Below are 18,745 nucleotides of genomic sequence, written 5' to 3' on the forward strand. Positions count from 1 at the left end.
AGGCAGCCCCCTTCCTTCCTTGTACCCAGAGACACCACCGTGCTGCCCATATCATGCACATTCTCATTCCCCTGCCTTTGTCCGTCCCGCTCCGAGAGGGATGTTGACCAGCATCGTTAAACCAAGCACGAAGAAGACAGTGGCCTGTGCAAGGCTGACTGAGCTACAAGGAGACCCACCTCTCCAGATTTCTGGCCCTGACTCCTTTTAACTGCTCACCTGGATTGTCTGCTTTTCGTTGTTCATCATGAAGACTGAGGACACCAGGCTCAGATTGAAAATGTGTTCCTGTTTCCTATAGTGAAGTCGGAGGCAGTTTCAGGGGATTGTCCCCTCCAAGGTCTGCTGAACTGTCTGAAGGAGATCCCAGAGGCCCAGCTCAGGCATCCCACCCCCTCAGGAGTAGGGGTTCCACAGCTGCCGGAGGATCCAGGGGCCCGGAAAAGGAATTCTGGAGGTAAAGGCCACTGGCTGGGCTGGGAGGGTCCCCGGTGTCATCCATTTCCTTTCCCTGCTCCGAGCAGGGCTGTAAGTGACCCTCCACAATAAGACCCTCAGGCCACATGGTTGGTGTGTCAGTTGGAGTAGCCATACGCTGGGGATTGTCACTGTAAATGGAGGTGGGTGTGTAGGAAGTGCTTCGTCAGTACGTGGTAATTTTCCAGATTGGCTCTTACGGTAGGAGTTAAGAGTTTCAGAAGGAACGAAGGGATGTTTGGGAGGAGAGAGGCTGAGAGTGAAAGATGTAGCTCTACCAGCAGATATCCGGGGCATGGTTTTGCTGTAGGGCTTCTTGTCACGTTCGTGTGGGCTGGGGTGGCGTTTCCACACACTGCAGCTCACCCGCGCGTGGTAGCTTCTCAGGACATTGAGAAAGTTGAGCTGACATGGACGTGCTGGCCGTGGAGGAGAGACCCTGATTTGGTGCTGTCTGGGGAGGGCTGTCTTGGCACCCTTGAGCAGAATCCTCTGGAGGCTCCCCAGAGGGGCCTGGGGTGGGACGGGGCCTGGGGTCGGTTCATCTGCTGGTGACTGAGCGGTGACTATCCCAGGCCAGGGACTGCTGTGGAGGCCAGGGGCCTTGGAAGCCCCTTCCCAACCCTCTAAAGGTCTCATGGGGGGCTTCCCGCAGGGCGCAGCCCTGGTCCTGGAGCTGGCAGCATGCTCTCTGTGAAGATGGAGGACGACTGGGCCCCGAGCCCCCCAGCGCCTGCATCCTGTCAGCTCAGCAAGCGGACACACAGCCCCGCTGCCACTGGCGGCCCAGGGGGTGATAGACACAGCAGGGGGCTCCAAGTGCCCAGCTGGGTCCCTGTGGCTCAAGGTGAGGCCTGGGGTCGTCTGCTCGAGTCTTCCCAGTGGGATCCTCAGCCCCCAGGGGAACGAGTGCCTGCCTGTTTCCGGTAGGGAGGCCGTCCGCCGGCCGTCCTCCTCAGGCAGTTAATCGCCTTTCTTAATCCATGTCCTCCTTAATCTAGGCCCTTGCCCAGGGACCCGTCCCTCGTAAGGACCTTCATTTTGCAGAGATTTCCTGACTGACAGGGAGCTGGCCAGTACATACTTGTGCATCTCTCCACCCTGCCTCTGGGGCCTGGGGGTATAGCTTGTGTCATTCCCCCAAAGGAGCAAAGAACAGATCAAAGTCCCCCACAAAAGGGTGCACTGCCTGGCGGGCCCCCACGCCTGGTACAGGACTGGCCACCCCTGCAGAGCGGAGGCTGGGGCCAGGCCAGGGGCACGTGCCAGAGGTGGTGATAGGGCCGTCTCCCCTGTCCCAGCCGGCAGTGCCTCGAGCTCAGCCCTGGAAGCCCTGGAGGCCTGTCTGAAGGGCATTCCCCTGAGTGGGTCGTTACCTCCCCAGCCGCCGACCACCTCTTGGTCTCGGAGCCCCCAGCCAGGAGACCCTGGGTCTCAGAGGCCCCAGCTGCAGCCCCTTGGATTACACAGCAAAGGTAGACTGTGCCTCGGGCTGGGGGTGGTGTTTGTCCCTGGACGCAACACAAGGGGATGCTTAGGACAGTGTTAGGGTCCCTCCCTCCTGGCCTGCCTCATCCTAGACCTCCTGAGATGCCTGCCCTTCTGCCCCTAGCCCCCACTTTCATGCCTGCCCCCAAACAGCTCCCGAATTTGCTGGAAGCTGGTTAAACTCTTCCTGCCCTGTCTTCTCTGAGAGCTCTTACTCACCCTCCAGGCCCCCAGACTGTGGTTGGATTTACGTGGGTAACATCCTCTGGTATTTTAATCAGCACCATGAGCACCTCACCTAAGGGGAGACCCCAGTGGGAGATGTTTTGGGGCAGGTCTAGGCACCCTTCCACAGCCCAGGGCCAGGGGGCCTCTTCCCCAGTGGCTTTCCTGTGCTGTTTCCCACAGAGGCAACCATGGGGCCCCTTCTGGCTCTGGGCCTGCAGGGCTCTGTGAGAGACAGCCCTGCCCTCCTCCCAGCCCTCCACGGCACCCCCACCAGCTTCTCCTCGTCCAGCAGCACCGATGGGGACCTGGATTTCCAGAGCCTTGAGAGCAGCCAAGTACGTCCACCTGGAAAAGGTGAGCTGGCCGGCCTGAAGTGGGAGTCGGTCCTGGGAAAGGACGGGAGGCCCCCTGGCCACCAGCGTGTCTGACCCGACCAAGTCAGGCCACCATGCCCAGTGCCAGGAGTAGGCCTGGGGATGGCAAGGCGGGAGCAGACACGGGACCTGTTTCAATGGGGGGTCTGTTTTAGCAGCTTGGCTCAGAAGATCTCTTAAAGAATAAAAATGGGCCTCATTCGCTGTCAAATTCTTTCTTCTGCCAGCCACAAAGAGGTAAGTTCCTGTAACATCAGACTGACCTTCAACTTAGGAAAAAACGTCATCAGGTTCCTGTAAAACCACCTTGAAGATTGTTTCTGGTAACCTGCGTCTTTTCTGGGTCCCTCCATGTAGAAGCATCTGTGTTGAGCTGTCACCTCTTTAGAATCTTGCGAGACTGTCCAGGGTCCCCTCTCGACCTCTTTCTCCCACCTGAATAAGCAGAGTGCTCTTGGTCTGCCTTGTCCACAGATGCCTGGTCCCCGTGCTTGCCTCTGTGCTCTGGCCACGTCCACTGTCATTGGAAAGGCCTAGAGCTTGCCCAGGACTCTGCTCCAGGCCAGCCAGGGCCTGTAGGGCAGGACTGGGGCCTTTCAGTGTCCCATGCGGCTTGGATTCCTGTACCATTCCAGGGGTCAGCTGCTTGCCTGTGGGGGTTTTTTCCTCCCCAAACACAGCCAACTTTTAAGGTTTAGTTTTTAGCAGGTAACATAATCATATGGTCTGTTCAAAAGCTACACAAGGTCCTAAAGGAAAGTGACGTCTGCCTCCCTCCCCTCCAGTACCCGTATCCTCCCTCAGTCACCACTGCTGAGAGTCCGTCACCTTGCAGAGATGCTTTCCCCATGGCCAGGCTTCTGGTGTGCTCACACTTGGCGGCGTTCTGCACACAGCCTCGCCCCCTGCTGTGGGTCTTCATGCTCGTCTTTGCTCCCCTCCTGTTTTTCATCTGACATTCCTTGGACCTTGGCGCCACTGCCTTCTCTCTGACAGCTGCACAGTGTGCCGTAGAAGGGAGCACATGTCTTTCTTGTGTGTCCTCCATTGATGGATTTTGTTTGCTAAGTAACCCAGGCAGCACGAGGTTTCACGCTGCCTTTGAGAAGCGTCCAGCCCAGCTCCCCAGCTCCCTCTGTTCCCAGAACTCAGCAAATGTCTTATGGGGAGAACCGCATTTGGGGTCCCTCAAGTGGGTCCTTTGCCAGCCCCACACAACTGCCGGGACCTCTCAGGGTTTCTCTTTTCTTGCGCTGTGCCTGCCCTGTCTGCACCAGCAAGCACCTTTGAGAAAGAACATGGCCAGGGATGTCAGCTCATGTGGGAAGCGCCTTTCCTTTTCTAGAATTTCGGTTCATCTAGTTCCTGTTGCTTCCACAGCTCTGTCAATAGAAATATGAATTTTGCGGTTTGTTTTTTCCCAAGTTGAAACTGCATTAGTGTTGGCCTTCTCGAGCTGCTACTTCACACCCTGAGGTGAGGGCGCCTTTAGTGCTTCCTCTTTGAGTAGTGGAGGCAGCCCTCACTGCTCAGGGCCGTCCTGTGGGTGAAGCTGTGCCGTGGCATCCCTCACAAGGGCGAGGCGAGGTGTCCTGAGGGAGCCCAGGCCCCGTGCCGGTGGCCGAGCTCCCTCATCACAGCCCACTGAGCAGGCTGCTGTGTGGGTGGCCGAGACAGGTTGGGTTCTTCCAGGGCCAGCCCGAGCAGGGCCGCCCAGAGCTGGGACTGATGTGTGTTCAGGGCCAGGTCTCGGTCCGGGTGTCCTGAACTGGCACAACAGGTCCAGTGCTCTGTGCCTCCTCCCATGGCCCCGGCTGCGCTGGACACGGGACACAGGCAAGGCTCTGGGGTTCACAGAGACTGAGCTCTGACGTCCAAGACTGTGAACGTTGGGTTTTCACAGGAAGCCCAGTGGGAAGCTCCCCGCTCCAGGGCCTGGAGAACTGCCTCCGAGAGATACCTGTGCCCGGGCCTCAGCCTGCCTGGTCCTGGTCCTCGGCAGGGGACAGGGGGCCACGGAGAGCAGAGGCCAAGAACTGGACGGCAGACACGGAAGGTAAAGCACGGCTGCCGGGTGTCTGGGAGCAGGAAGAGGTGGCTCCCCTGCGGCCGCCCCTGGCATGGCCTCTCCCGGCAGCTGTGGGCTCATGTCCACCCCTGCTGAGAAGGCGCTCCAACCTGGCGTGGCCAGAGGCTTGTGTGAGGCCGGGAAGCCAGAGCGTGCTGCTGGCATCTGAGCAGTGGGGGCGTCGGGGTAGGACACCCAGTGCCACCATCCGCTCGGAGCCCAGCCGGGGCTCTGGCAACAGAGGGTCTTTTGATCCTAGCTGTGTCGGCCCCATGTGCCTTGGTGTCTTGCACAGTCGCTGAGCTGTGGGGCTACCAGGAGTCCAGGTAGCTGGGTCTGGGAATAAAGAGTTCCTGGAGGACTTGGGCTACTCCTTGGGATATCCGGCAGTTGGCCAGTGTTCACACCTGCAGCTGGTGTGCCTGAGAAGTCCTATGTCCAGTAACTTCCTAGCCTCGGTGCCAGCATGGGGCTGACAGGCCTCTTGGCTTCTCGTTAAAACAGGGCTGAGGGGCGAGGCCTGTGCGCCAGCCCGTCTAGGACAGCGCAGCGGGGGAGTGCCCACCAGGAGCGTCCAGCTGGCTAGCCCACAGGCTCTCACCTCTAGTAGCGTCCCTGCCTGCTGTCAGCGAGGGCTCAAAGACCATGGGGCCATCAGGCCGGGACCCGGGAGGTGGCTCCAAGATGGTGAGCTGACATCTGCCCCAGTGTTTACTGGCATGTGTTCCCTCTCAATAGAATCTTTGATGAGAGGATAGATCTCCCTTCCTCTCTTCCTTCCCTGTGTCAGTGTGTGCTGGAACAGGTGTGCCGTGTATGCTTTGCACTGCTGACTGCACGCTGGAGCAGGTGTGCTGGAGCGAGTGTGCTGGAGCGGGTGTGCGGTGTGCTCCACGCTGCTAGCCACGTGCTGGAATGGGTATGGTGGAGCAGGTGTGCAGTGTGCTGCACACTGCTAGCTGCGTGCAGGAGCAGGTGTGGTGGAGCGGGTGTGCAGTGTGCTGCACACTGCTAGCCGCATGCAGGAGTGGGTATGCGGTGTGCTCCACGCTGCTAGTTGCACACAGGAGCGTGTGTGCTGGAGCAGGTATACAGTGTGCTCTACACTGCTGGCCGTGTGTAGGAGCAGGTGTGCTGGAGCGGGTGTGCAGTGTGCTCTGCACCGCTGGCTGCGTGCAGGAGCAGGTGTGCTGGAGCAGGTGTGCAGTGTGCTCCACGCTGCTAGCTGTGTGCTGGAGTGGGTGTGTGGTGTGCTCTGCACTGCTGGCTGCATGCTGTAGCGGGTGTGCATTCCCCAAAGACTGCTGGCTGGAGTGCTGTGAGGTGTGCTGCAGAGTGCTGCAAAGGTGGGGAGAACGCTGGTTTTGTCTGGCCGTAGGGCTTCTCTAGGGGAAGGACTGGTGAGTTCCTCTATTGCCGTAGTTGCCTAGGGGCTGAGAGGGGTTTCCCTTTGCTGCAGCCGCTTGGTTGAACTGAGAGCAGAAGTCCTTTCTAGACCTGCTGAAGTGCACTGGTACTGGTAGGATCTGGCTTATTTGAATAAATGTGGTACTTCTAATACTCCCACCAGCAAGAACTGGCTTTTGGGGACCTGCTGTGCACGTGATGGAATCTCCGCTCTTGGACCGCTGGTCCTGGCTGCCTGGCTCATCTGATGCAGGGCCTGGCTGGGACCAGACTACTAGTGACTTCCAGGGTCTTGAGACTTTTGGAAAGTTCCCCAGCTGGCTTTCCCAACCAGCCAGGGGCCTGACCAGGCTGAGCTGAAAGGGGACCAGCTCTGCATGCCCTGTGCTTTAAGGCAAAGGGTTCTCCTGCCTCTCGTTGGGCTGATGGACAGAGGGTTCTTTTGCTGTCATTTGCCCAGGGGTGGCCACCAAGCCCTCCCCACTCCACTGCCTGGAGAACTCTCTGAAGGGGATCTTGCCTGGGCGGCCCCTGCGCTTCGCCTGCTTGGCCGGCCCCGGCTCTGGCCCTGGCCCCAGCTCCAGCCCCAGCCCCGGCTCCAGCTCGAGCTTCAGCAGCTCCGAAGGAGAAGACCTGAGGCTGGAGCCTGAGCTCTGGCAGCCGCTCCTGCAGGGTGAGCTTGTGTGGGAGAGAAGAGGGCAGGGAGGCACACACAGGGTGTGGCCACCGCCTGACACCAGCTTTGTTTGTGATGCCAGAGAGGGGCCGCCTTCCCAGCTGCAAGGGTCCTGGCCCTCCGTCCCTGCGCCCTGGCGGTGCCCCCGCTGGCAGCAGCCCTGGTGAAGTTCCAAGGAGAGCAGAGCCCAGGGACCCCTGTGGTCTCAGTGCAGGTGAGCCTGGGGTCTCCTGAGAGGGGGCGTGTCCCCCAGGGGGCCACAAGTCCCGAGACTGGGTTCTCTGAGTCCCATCTGTCACTGTGCCTGACTCTTGCCAGAACATTCTCTACTTTGGTCATTCTTGAGTTCCCTGTAAGATGAATTGTGTCTGAGAGAAAAAGATGGGCTGTTGAGGCGCACATGGCGCCAGGAGTGTTAAACAAGTGTGTTTAATTAGAAAGCCTGGAAATAAACTTAGTAAGTATATGTTATACATATATGTATAACATATGCATGCTGCATATACTTAATAATGTGTATGTAATGTGTACATGTGTGTACTGGTACGTGGGTCCCTGGCTATCAGTAGTGATGCTCTCAGCTAGGAGCGCCTGAGGCCCTCACTCCAGCACCTGTCACCCCCCTCGGGGGCGGGGCCAGTGTTCTGGCTGGGCCGACCCTTGTGGTTCTTACTGTGATCCCAGGACACACTTCCACAAAAACCCTCAGGGAACTTTGAGAGCAAGGTTTCTTATTCACAGGTCCTGGAGAGTACAGAGCATGCCTGAGGGCCACATAGTGAGGTCGCAGATAGAGAAAAAGTGTGCGCAGACCCAGGCTCTGTCTGTATTAGGGTCGAGGGTGGGGTGCCTAGCTTTTGGCAGGTTCACTCTTTATTGGCCAATTTAGAGCATAGGCGCGGGAACCAGGGAGCAGGAAGGGAAAAGTGGGGTCACTGAAGCGGTCAGTTATCTGGGTCAGCCAGGCCTTTCTGGAAGAGGGGCTTCCTGGGTGGGGGTGGCCTGTTTCCGTATCTGGTTGTGCAAGTAGCTGTGTCATACAGCTGGCAAGACATCTGTCCAGGATGGATGGCTTTTGAAATGGATGCCTCGGCATCAGAAGCTTAGTGTCAGGTACTGACTGTGTACACGCACATATGTATGTATATAATAGTATACGTTAAAAAAAATTGGCAATAAATAAAAAGTGTCGAAAGTGAGATTCCTCCACTCGGGAAAGCTTAGATGTTGTCCTGCCAAGAAAGTGGGAACTGCTGCCTGCTCCCCAGGCTGCCTTGCTGCTCAGCCCAGGCCTGATCCAGTGTTTGCTCCCAGCAGGAAAAGGAGAAGAGAAGACGGGACACAGGTCCCAGTCGCCCTGGAGAGAAGTGCACTCAGAGACACTGGGCCGGCCGGGCCCCCTGGGCAGCACTGGAGGAGGTAGGGGTGGGGTGCACCGTTGGGGAAGGGGGCTCCTCAGAACTCAGGCCGGTGGCTCTGCAGAGTCCGTGGCCTCCACACGGGTCCAGGCTGTACCCACACTCTTTACTGCCCAGTGGGCCTGGCGGGAAACAGCAGAGTGGGCTGGGTAGGGACCACAGAGTCTCCCACATCCCGCAGGGTGCTCCCAGCACATCCCTGGAGGAGCCTCGTGGGGGGCTGCAGACTGTGGCCCCCTCCCCCTGTTCTCCTGGCCTCCACTCCAGGGAGAGCCAAAGGCATCATGCCAGAGCTGCAGAGCCCTCCAGATAATCAGCCCACTCACGTCACACGCCCTAGCCAACCATTCAGCCAGAGTTGGGCTCCCTGAGAGGCCAAGTGTGTTCATCTCGCATCTTGTTTCACCATTATTAAAGTTGAAAGTTCCGTTTCTTTTAGGCCATGTCCAGATACCTGCACGTCAGCGTGGCTCTGCCCAGGCTGTGCGTATCCACAGCCCAGTGCTCTGTGCTCTTTCCACAGAGGCAGCTGTGAATCCCAGCCCTGCCCCTCAGCTGGAGAGAAAGCCCCGGCCGGGACCTTGCCGGCCTCCTGGGCCAGCCCATGGGTCCCTATCCTGGAAGCCCAGCGTTAGTGAAGAATCCAGGGGCCTGGGGCCTGGAAGCGGAAGACCAAGTGTTGCAGGTGACCTGGTGGCTCCCCCATCCCCTCAGGTCGCCAGGAGCCCTGTGGCTCAGGGGTGGGCAGGGAGTCAGCGTCTGCACAGCTACCCAGCCGCTCTTCCCGAGGCCCAGCTCCTTCCTGCAGGGCGGGCTGGCCAGAACCCTGGGGCACAGTGTGGGGAAAGCTTGTTCTTCACCTCATTCTGGGCTCTTTGGGGTCACAGGTAGGAAGAGTCTCACCTGGAACTCACTTCGGGTTATTTCATTTCAGTGTTGTTGTCTAGAAGTGGCTGGCTTTTTCGTAAATGCACAGGTGCTTTTTAGAAACAGAACAGAAATTGAGCTGTATACCAGAATAGATACACCCAGAACCAAAGCTTGGGGTTTGAAGGGATTTTAGAGAATAGATGAGGAAACCGAGGCCCAGGCGTGTTGAGGGGCCCCGCCAGGGGCATCTGGAGAGACGCGGTTCCGCATCGCACCTGACCCTGAGGAAGCTCATCCCTAGACCACGGTGGAGACGCACGGAGGGCTTGGGGCTCGGCCTCCTGAGTCAGTCTAGGATGGGCACTGAGCACCTCACGTCAGCAGCTTGAAGCGTGGCCTCCAGGGCCTCCGTCACTGGCTTGTGGGTTCGAGCAGCTGTTTTATTAAGAGCTTTGTGCTGGCCCGAGGCAGACCTGTCGCCCCTCCCTCAGTTAGAGGTGGACTTGTGACCCCCGCAGCTTCACTAGCCCTCAGCTTAGGTCCTCCTTAAAGAACTTGACCAGCAGCACTTGGGTCCTCGCTCTTTCCTCCGTTTGAAGCCCTGGGCTGCTGAGGAGAGCGGCTGAGCCAGGCGGGGCTCAGAGAGATGCGGAAGAGGAGGACTGCCCCGCACGGTCAGCGGTGTTGAGGGGGGATCCGGGCTTTCTTGTGAGGTTTACCTGGGGTGGAGACCAGTTCCAAGGGAACTTAGCATGAAGGATTAGATGATTTTTTTCTTAAAGTAGTTTAAGACTTAAAATTCTGTGAGTCTGTAACTTCTGAATAAGGAGGGTAAAGGTCAGAATCAGGCAGGAACCCTTGTGGTTTGCTTGTGATCAAGAGCACTGGGTGCTGACACAGCCCCCTGGTCACTGCACTGGAAGCTCCCAGGTCCCAGGCTGGACTAGCCCTCCTGGGCCCTCTCCCAGGGCTGCTGGTGGCCTTGGCCTCATGCTGTCTGTGGGGGCTTCTTCGGGCCCTGCCCACTGACTCCCTAGAGCAGGGTTAGGTGTTTTGGGGTGCCATTTGGTCCCAGAGGTGACGCAAAGAACCCATTGATCCTTTGCCTAGAAAGTGGGAAGGCCACTGTCCAATCTGTGGTTTATCCCATCCGTAAATTTGGGGAACAGCCAGGAGACATGGCCCCTTCTGATGTCCTGGGCCTTGGCATCCATATTCTTAAGCCTGAGCCACTTCTGTCCATCTAAAGCCAGGCCTTAGTGGGGCAGGCTGCTGAACACACTAGCTGAAGGGACCCCTGGGGGCAGAGAAGGGTTCTGACAGCCAGAGAGCTCTCACCCCACGTCCCTGCTCTGGTTTTAGCCAGGACCAACGGGAGACTGCTTCCCAGAGGCCTGCCTGAGCCATCGCCTGTGGCCCCTGTCCCTCCGGCTTTGCCACTTGCCTCTCCGCGGCCACCCTGCCCCTGTGGGAGTTCCCTGCAGCAGGAGCTCCGTAGCCTCAGCGCTGCCCTGTCAGAGAAGCTCGAGCGGCTCGCTGCGGCCCTGGCAGGCCTGTCTCAGGAAGTGGCCACCATGAGGACCCAGGTGGATCGGCTGGGGAGGCGCACGCGGGGCCCTGGGCCAAAGGGCCAGGCTTCCTGGCCGTGGGCCCTCCCCCGGGGGCCTCGCTGGGCTAACGGCCCCGCCCACAGACACCTGCCCTACTGGAGACAGAAGGCCCCCACCCGGCCGAAACCAAAGGTCCTGCGCAGCCAGGCCGAGGCCTGCAGGGCTGGCAACTCCTCAGGCCTCTCCAGCGGAAGGCTCCGCCCAGTGCCTCCACTACCTCCAGACACCCCCCCAGCAGAACCTTCTGGACCCAATACCAGCCCTTCCCAGCAGCCCCTCTCCTCAGCATGCAGCTGCTGTCCTGTGCTAACTGTGCACGCCCACCTCGGACACACTGGGGGCCAGCAGAGCCCCACGCCCCCTTCAGTGCCTGCTGTCTTACCCACCCCGACAGCCTCTCCTGCAGCCCGCTCAGAGGCAGAGCTGTGGGCTGCGGCAGCTGCACCAGCCGGACCCCTAAACCTGCCGAAGGCTCCAGACAGCCTGCTGGCAGGGGCCTGCAGAGCCCTGCAGGAGGAGCTGTGGGGTGGGGAATGGAGGGGCCCGAGCTGGGGGGCCCCTGACCGCCTTCTTCACCAGCGCAGTCCTGCCCAAGATGCTCCGCCTGCGGCCGCTGCTCCTAGGGACCATCCGACCCCCTCACCCCACTCCAGCCGAACCTTCCCCACTTCTGGGCCGTGAAGGGGCTGGAGTTCCGCCACTGGCCTGACTGCCCGACTCCAGGATGCTCTTTGCTCAGGGAGGCTGTATTTGGGGTGCATTCCTCAGCCGCGCTGCTGGCCTTGCCTCAGGTTCATTCAGATGTTGCCCCCCCCCGCCTTCCTTCCCACTGGAACTGCCGAAGCTGGCAGGCCGGTGGTGTGTGTACACGCCCGTGCACACTCGTGTGCCTGGGGCACTTCAAGCAGCTGCAGAGGGGTCGTGAGAGCCCCTCGTTCTAACAGCTGCCCCCATCTCAGCGCAGAGGAGGGCGTGGCCTTGCCTTCCTGGTAACTGTGGGCATAGCTTTCGTCTGGGGAGAGCTCTGCCCTGTGGCCTAAGCTGGATTCACCCGTGTGGATTCCAAAATGAAAGAAGGTTGTTGCTAAGGGAGGGGCCCTTGGTTCCTACAGAAGGCTCAGGCGGGCTACCCCAGGGCGTGGCCGATTGGTTATGCTACCAGTCCTGGGGATGAGGTAGCCCACTGCCTGCCCTCCGACACCCTGGAGAGAATTCAGCAATCTGCCTATGGCTGGAGGCTCGGCTGCGGGATGGACTCCCCCAGTGACTCCCTGGGAAGGAGTGGCACACATTGTGTCATGGCGGCACATTGGGGCACTGTAACAGAGTGCCACAGACGTTTACTTTCCCTGTTGTGGGGGCCGGAAGTCCAAGATGAAGATGTCAGTGGGGTTGGTTCCTTCTGAGGCTGTGAGGAGTCTGCTCCAGCCTCTGCTTGGCTCATCAGTGACCATCTTCATGTTCACGTGGCGGGCGTTCTCCCTGTATGCGTGTCTCCAAATTTCCCCTTTGTGTAAGGACACAGTCATTGGACCAGGGTCACCCTGATGCCCTCACTTGAACCGTATTCTGTGAACACCCTGTGTCCAAATAGGGTCAGATGTAGGGGTTATGACTCCAACATATGAATTTAGAGGGGACACATTTCAACTTGTAACACATATAGGGGACTGGGCTCGTTGTCTTGGGTTCATCTTGGGAGAAGAAAGTGTGACCAAGGTGTCACTAGGCCTGCTTTCCTGGTGGCCAGACGGCCTGCTCTGGGCCCTGCCCCTCAGATGGCGCGGCCGCGTGGCGGTGCATCAGTAACAGCCTGCCTGTCACTTCTCCACCTTGTTTCCTCCCCCAGGGTCGGAGCTCTTCCGTGAACCTTGTGTTCCTGAGTTCCTGATTTGAGGAGTCTTTGGGACTCTGTGTACACGTGCTGCCTGGGAAAGACTGGCCTGGCATAGACTGGCAGGTGGCTCTGCTGTCAGGGAACCCGGGGCCCAGAAGAGGCTGTAGCCACAGCAGCTGCACAAGCAGTACCTTGTGGCTGCTGTGCCCGTTGTGCCCCTAAAGTCAGGGTCTTTGGGGCCACACACAGGGCCTGGCCTGTGCCCTTCACTGCAGCAGGCTGCTGATGCAGACTGTCACAAAGAGGGGACGTTAAAATGTTTTCAGGACTGGAATAAGTCCCAAGCTGACTGTCTTAGAAGCTAATGTCTGAGATCATGTAAGTAGGACGTTTAAAGTAAGCGGTCTTCACGTCTAGCCATACTTGATAGAGAATAAGGAGCGGAAGAGTTCTAGGCTTTCCACTCATGAAGACCTCAGGAAGATGAGTCCAGCTCCTTTTCAAGCTGTGCAGGGAGCGACGCTGGGCACGTTTTAGAGCCAGTAGACAGGGTAGGACAGGACCCTGAGGAGGGTGCCACCCTCGGGAGCAGCGGCCCTGGCAGTGAGGAGGAGAGTTCTGTCCACTCCTGCTCGGCCCTCCTGTCCGGCCTGGCTGGCCTGCATTCTCCTCTCCTCGCCCTTCCCAGCATGGGTGGTGGGAGGTGGTCTGCTATCCCCCTTCATATGGCAGTTTAAGGTTTTGTTCTGTGGAATTTACAAACATCAGCCATCGCACAAACCCTCTGCAGCAGACATAAAGGAGCAAACGAGCTCAGAGGGTGTCACTTGCTCACGATCACACAGCTTTTGACTGATAGTTGAGAAGGGTGCTGTGCTTGGCAGCCCTGGCATGTCCCCTCACAGCCAGGGCCCAGCTCCTTCCAACCCCCGCCTGCTGCGCAGACGACGATGCGCAGTGTCCCCAGGTTCAGTAGTCCACATCCAATCGGACCATATACGAAGTTCAATCCTTTTTTTTAAGAATGTGGAAAATAAGTAATAAAATTTTAAGAAGCTCCCCACTCCGCAGTCATGTTTGTCCCACAGGAGTTAGTTTCCCAGGCCCTGTCCCTTGCCACACGAAGAAAACCCTTTCACAACTGTTCACTGAAAAGCCTTCTAGAGTCACTGATCGGGTGAAAAATCTGTGGAGTTTAGGACTGTGTCCTTTTCCTTCACCTACTTCATGGGGTGGTTTGAGGAGGAAATGTCACTTTGATGGGAGAAACTGAGGGACCTTTTGAACTCAGGGGTTCTGGGGGTCTGGGAGTGGGGGGCAGAGAAGGCTCTGGCTCTGCCTGCCGCCGTCCTGGAAGGAGCCAGAAGACGTCCTGGCCAACCTCTCCCCACGGGGCTCACGTCAGGGGCCCTTGAAGTGCTCTGTCTCCACCTTCCTCTGTCAGGCGGGGAAAGGGGGAGGGTCCCGCTTCCACCTGTCAGAGTCAGAGAAGACGCCCCCTCCCCCCCATCTCCAGGGCTCCCCCGAGGGGTCCAGTGGAAGGGAGGCCGCCATGGGGTTGGGGTGCAGGGGCCACAGTTCACTTCCTCCACTCCTGATGTCACTGCTCCCTCCTAAGGACCTTGGGCACCTGGCAGACCAGACTGTTCACTCTCAACTTTTTTGTGTGTTGTGTTTTAGATGTGGCTTCTGTAGACATCCTGTAGTTGGATTTTAGTTTTTAATTCAGCTTGACAAATTTTGTTCCTTCCTTGGAGCCCTTAATCCATTTCCATGTAACATGATTACTGACATGTTTATCATCTTATTTTGTGCTTTATGTTTGTCCCACCTGTTCTGAGGTTTTTTTCTTCTTCCCTGATGCCTTTTGTATCAGCAATGTTGTAATCACTCTGTTATTTCCCTCTACTAGCCTCAAAATTGAAAGACCCTAAGGGAGAAACAGGCAAATTCACAATCATGTTGGGAAGACTTCTAGCATATCTCTCTCAGGAATTAACAGAAGAAATCAGGCAGGTTATAGAAGATTTGAACAAGCTAATAACAGACTTGTTCTGATTGATGAATATATAGAACCCGGCACCATAGGACTGTGAAATAGACATCCTTTTCAAGCATATATAGAACATTTTTTTAATTGGCTGTACACTAAACCCTAGAGCAAGTTTAAACAATTTTTTTAAGTATTGAAATTATATAGAATATAATCTATGACCATACTTTAGCTTTTAAGCTTCAAATAAGTAACAAAAAATAACCAGAAATTTTTGTATGTTCAAAAAATAAAAGTTATACCTCCAAATAAACTATGTCAATGAAGAAATCATAATGAGAATTAGAAGTATTTTGAGTTAAACTATAAGCATGTACCATATATCAAAACTTGTAGGATACAGCAAACTCAGGATTTAGAAATTTATAGGCAATGAGGGTGTGAAAAGGTGAAGCCTGGGAAATTCCAAGGAGGAACGGCTAGGGCAGCAAAGGCATTCCAAAGAACCTAAAAGGGAGGGGGGATGTAAGGATGAAAGCAGGAATTAATGAAATAGCATAATAGATATGATCAGCAAAGCCAGAAATTGTTTCTTTAGTAAAACCAATAAAATTGATTAGCCTGTGGTGTATTTCATCGATTAAAAAAGGCACAAATAATCTCAGGGCTAAGAAAAGTGACGTGATTACAGATGCTGCGGGCTGTCTAAAGATAACAATGTGATATTTTAAGGATCTTTGCCAAAAATTAGGAAACTGAAATAAAATTCCTACAAAAATGCAAACTGACAGACTCAAGAAGAAACAGAAAACCTTCATAGCTTCATGCCGTTCAAAGAATTGCGTCAGTGATCACACATCTTCCCGCAAAGGAAACTGCAGACACAGAAGGCTTCAGGTCACGTCCTCACTCGCGTTTGAGGAGGAGGGCATCCCAGCTATTCCAGAGAACAGAAAGAGGGGATACTCCGACTCAGTTTATGAGAGAGCATAATCTTGAAACCAAAATTTGAGGAGAGGACAAGAAAGGAAAATCACAGACTCATCTCAAAAGAAATGTGCAGAGAAGCAAAAATCTTAAAATATTATCCAACAGAATCCAACAATATATCAGAAGACTAAAACGTGCATTTATTTCAGAGATGCAAGGATGGTTTAACATTTGGAAGTCATTAAGTAGTAACTCACCACAATAATAGATTATAGAAGAAAAATCATGTGAAACTCAATAGAGAAATGTCATTCTATACATCCATAAAGATTTTAAGTAAAGAGGATGAAAAAGGAAATTCCTTAATTTGATAAAGATTATCTACAAGAAATAAAAACAAAAGCTTTTAGCAAACCTGATACTGAATAGTGACATGTTGAAGTGTTTCCTCAGGTCAGGTCAGGGACAAGACCACGAGGCCCCCCTCATCCTGCAGTTGAGCGTTGCAGGGGATGTTCTAGCCAGGACGGAAGGCAAGAAAGGAATAAAAGGGATGAGGATCTTAAGAGAATGAACGAAAGAGTCATCAGTCAAGTGTGACATGGCCGTATACATAGAAAATTTAAGGAAATTTATAAGCTATTAAAAGTAATAAATTTACAATATACCAAAATAAGTTGTATTTTCATATACCAACAACTGGTAGTTAGAAAAAGTGAAATTTAAAATTTAAAATTTTCATTTGTAGTAACAAAAAAGTAAGGAATCTAGGAATAAATCCACGAAAGACTTATGTGGAGGAAACTATCTAGCACTTTTTATGATTTCCTTCATTCCTTAATCCTCATAACAGCTTGATTACGTGTTAACAATATTATTATCCTCATTTTGCAAGTGAGGAAACTGAAGCACAGAGATTAATAAACTTGCTCAATGTCACACAGCAGGTAGAGGGTTGAGTCGTGCTTGGAGCTGGGGTGATGTGGTTTCAGAGCCAAGTGAGGCCGAGACGAGCAGAGCAAGAGCCATGGAAGGCTGCACCGTCAAGCGAGATTTGCTGGAGTCTGAGGCAACTTAGGGAGAAAGAAAAAAGATTATTTTTTAAATTGCTAACCTGCAACATTTATTTGTTGAATAAAGCTGAACATCTGCTCCCTGCCCTGACTGTAAGCTCTGTGAATGAGTGCAGATACGGATCGTGTATCTGCACCAGGACGGGGTCAGGGGCATAGTAGCCATTCAATAAACACAAAATGACTATCTGAATAACACCTTTACTTGGATCTGAGACATCAGAGAATGAGAGTGTTGGACTGAACTCGCTAAAGTTTCCCTAGTGTTTATAGAACCCTTGGATTCTTTTTTTTTTTGAGGAAGATTAGCCCTGAGCTAACATCTGCTGCCAATCCTCCTCTTTTTGCTGAGGAAGACTGGCCCTGAGCTAACATCCATGCCCAGCTTCCTCTACTTTATATGTGGGACGCCTGCCACAGCATGGCGTGCCAAGCAGTGCCATGTCCACACCCGGGATCCGAACCGGCGAATCCTGGCCCGCCGAAGCAGAATGTGTGAACTTAACCACCACTGCACCACCGCGCCGGCCCCAGAACCCTTGGATTCTAATTGAAACTGTGAGCTAATACTGTGGACACGGGGGGCTCAGTGCTGAGTTTCTGTCTCCCCACGTTAGGCTGGTCGTGGGTTATTACAAGAAAGAAGTTAGAAACGTGTTCCTTCCTAGTCCTGGAGCATGTTCGTCCACCCAGCATGTACTCAGATCCTCCATCCTCTCCACTTTAACTTTTTAGAATGTTTCCAGCTTGGTGATGGTCTGGACTTGGTCATTAAGGTGGTGAAGGACAAGCCCCTAGAGCAGCGGTCCTCATCATTGGGTGCGCATTGGGACCACTTGGGAAACGTTTTTAAAAACCAGGTTTGGGCCTCACGTAGATTCGAATTCAACTGGCCTGGATGAGGTCCAGCATTGATGTGTGTCTGACTGTCTGTGTGTCAGTAGGTCTGTCTATCATCTGTCTGTATCTCCTATCTATTGGCTTTCAGGCCATTGTGAGCAGACACGGAGGCTCTTTTTAGTCTGGGATGCCTCTCCCCCGTCCCTCAAACCGCACGGGGTCAGCTTTCTCTGTCAGACCTAGGCAGAGCGGCAGGGGGCTGCATTTCTGGAATTACGATTTAGGAGGGAAGAGCTGGGGTCTAACAGAAATGGGCCTCAGTTCCCGGGCCTTGGCGCCATCTGCAGGGAAGGACAGGCAATTACAGATCAAAGCTGCAGCTAGTGTGGTCCAGGGGCTGAAAAGAAAGGTAGGAGGCCATGAAGTTGACCCCTAAACACAACTTTAAGGACCTCCTCACAGCTTGCCCTGTCCTGCACCTGCAGTCATCCTGTGTGTGGTTCCTAGATAGGGGATGAACACCTGTCTTACTATCGCCAGGTTTCTCTCCCTAAAGCAGGTCTTGTTTGCTGTGGGGCGGGCAGGGGGTGGGGCAGCATCCTTCAGAGACGCCCCACTGACCGCAGAAGCAAGTCCTAGGTCTTATGCAAGCATCCAGAGCCTTCCAGAAGCTGGCCTCGACTTAGCTGAACAATTTCGTCACACTGCTTTCCTCACAGATCTCATTTCAGCCGCGGCAGAGCTCGCTAGTCCTTATGCATTCCTGAGCCCACGTGTTTTTCCTTGCTGCTCCCCCTGCCAGCAAAGTTAGTACCTCCAACATGACTCCTGCTGCCAGAAGTGATAAAGTAATGACAGTGACACCTGCTAGGTCCAGGAATGGTGGTGAGGACTTAAAACGTCTTTACTCCTCACTTCAATCTTAAAGGTAAAGTTTGTTATTCCCATTTTATAGGTTCAAATACTGAGCATCAGAGGAGTTCAGTAGCTTGTCCCTAATCACAAATCTAAGAAGTTGTGGGTTGCAGGGCACAATCCCGGTCTGACTGGGGGCTGATTTGTACTGCTGCTCTCTACTGCCCCCTGCAGTTAGTCTGTCCTAAGTGTTTCCATGTGCCTATATGGTTTCCCATTATAACTCTAATCACTGGACAATATTTCATGAAACTGAGCACCGTTGTTTGTTTAGACATCTTTTTACTGTTTGATGTTTGACTTGGAATGAACATCTTTGTGCCCATGGCTTTTTTCCCGTTTTGAAATTCCAAGAAATAGGATCACTGAATATGTACATTTTAGGGATCTGGACAGGGAAAGTCAAATAGTTTCTAAAAGATTTCCGGCATTAGCAATACATAGCTGTATCAGCTTTACAAATATATATCATGTAGTGGAATTGATATTTTTCCCTTTAATTTCAAACCTAGAGAAAATGTGAAAGAACAGTACAATGAAC

The 18,745-nt window shown here is 54.5% G+C and overlaps 1 protein-coding gene across 22 annotated transcripts in view; it reads left to right on the forward strand.

The window, feature by feature from the left end:
- Window positions 1–18,745, forward strand: part of KRBA1 (KRAB-A domain containing 1) — a 36,885-nt gene that overhangs the window by 11,416 nt on the left and 6,724 nt on the right. For 5 of the 22 annotated variants that reach the window (XM_070616693.1, XM_070616695.1, XM_070616699.1 and 2 more), the window contains 11 exons: window positions 302–457; window positions 1,133–1,324; window positions 1,779–1,952; window positions 2,374–2,547; window positions 4,471–4,623; window positions 5,140–5,322; window positions 6,503–6,715; window positions 6,801–6,932; window positions 8,036–8,137; window positions 8,660–8,821; window positions 10,369–14,782. In XM_070616693.1, the coding sequence (XP_070472794.1) occupies window positions 302–457; window positions 1,133–1,324; window positions 1,779–1,952; window positions 2,374–2,547; window positions 4,471–4,623; window positions 5,140–5,322; window positions 6,503–6,715; window positions 6,801–6,932; window positions 8,036–8,137; window positions 8,660–8,821; window positions 10,369–11,297 (2,570 nt within the window). In that variant the 3' untranslated portion in view covers window positions 11,298–14,782. Of the gene's footprint in view, window positions 1–301; window positions 458–1,132; window positions 1,325–1,778; window positions 1,953–2,373; window positions 2,548–4,470; window positions 4,624–5,139; window positions 5,323–6,502; window positions 6,716–6,800; window positions 6,933–8,032; window positions 8,138–8,659; window positions 9,132–10,368; window positions 14,783–18,745 lie in introns of those variants that run through there. The other 17 variants (XM_008541847.2, XM_070616694.1, XM_070616687.1 and 14 more) reach the window with 12 other exon arrangements.

This window comes from Equus przewalskii, chromosome 4 (assembly GCF_037783145.1).
Source record: "Equus przewalskii isolate Varuska chromosome 4, EquPr2, whole genome shotgun sequence".
Taxonomy (NCBI): Eukaryota; Metazoa; Chordata; class Mammalia; order Perissodactyla; family Equidae; genus Equus; species Equus przewalskii.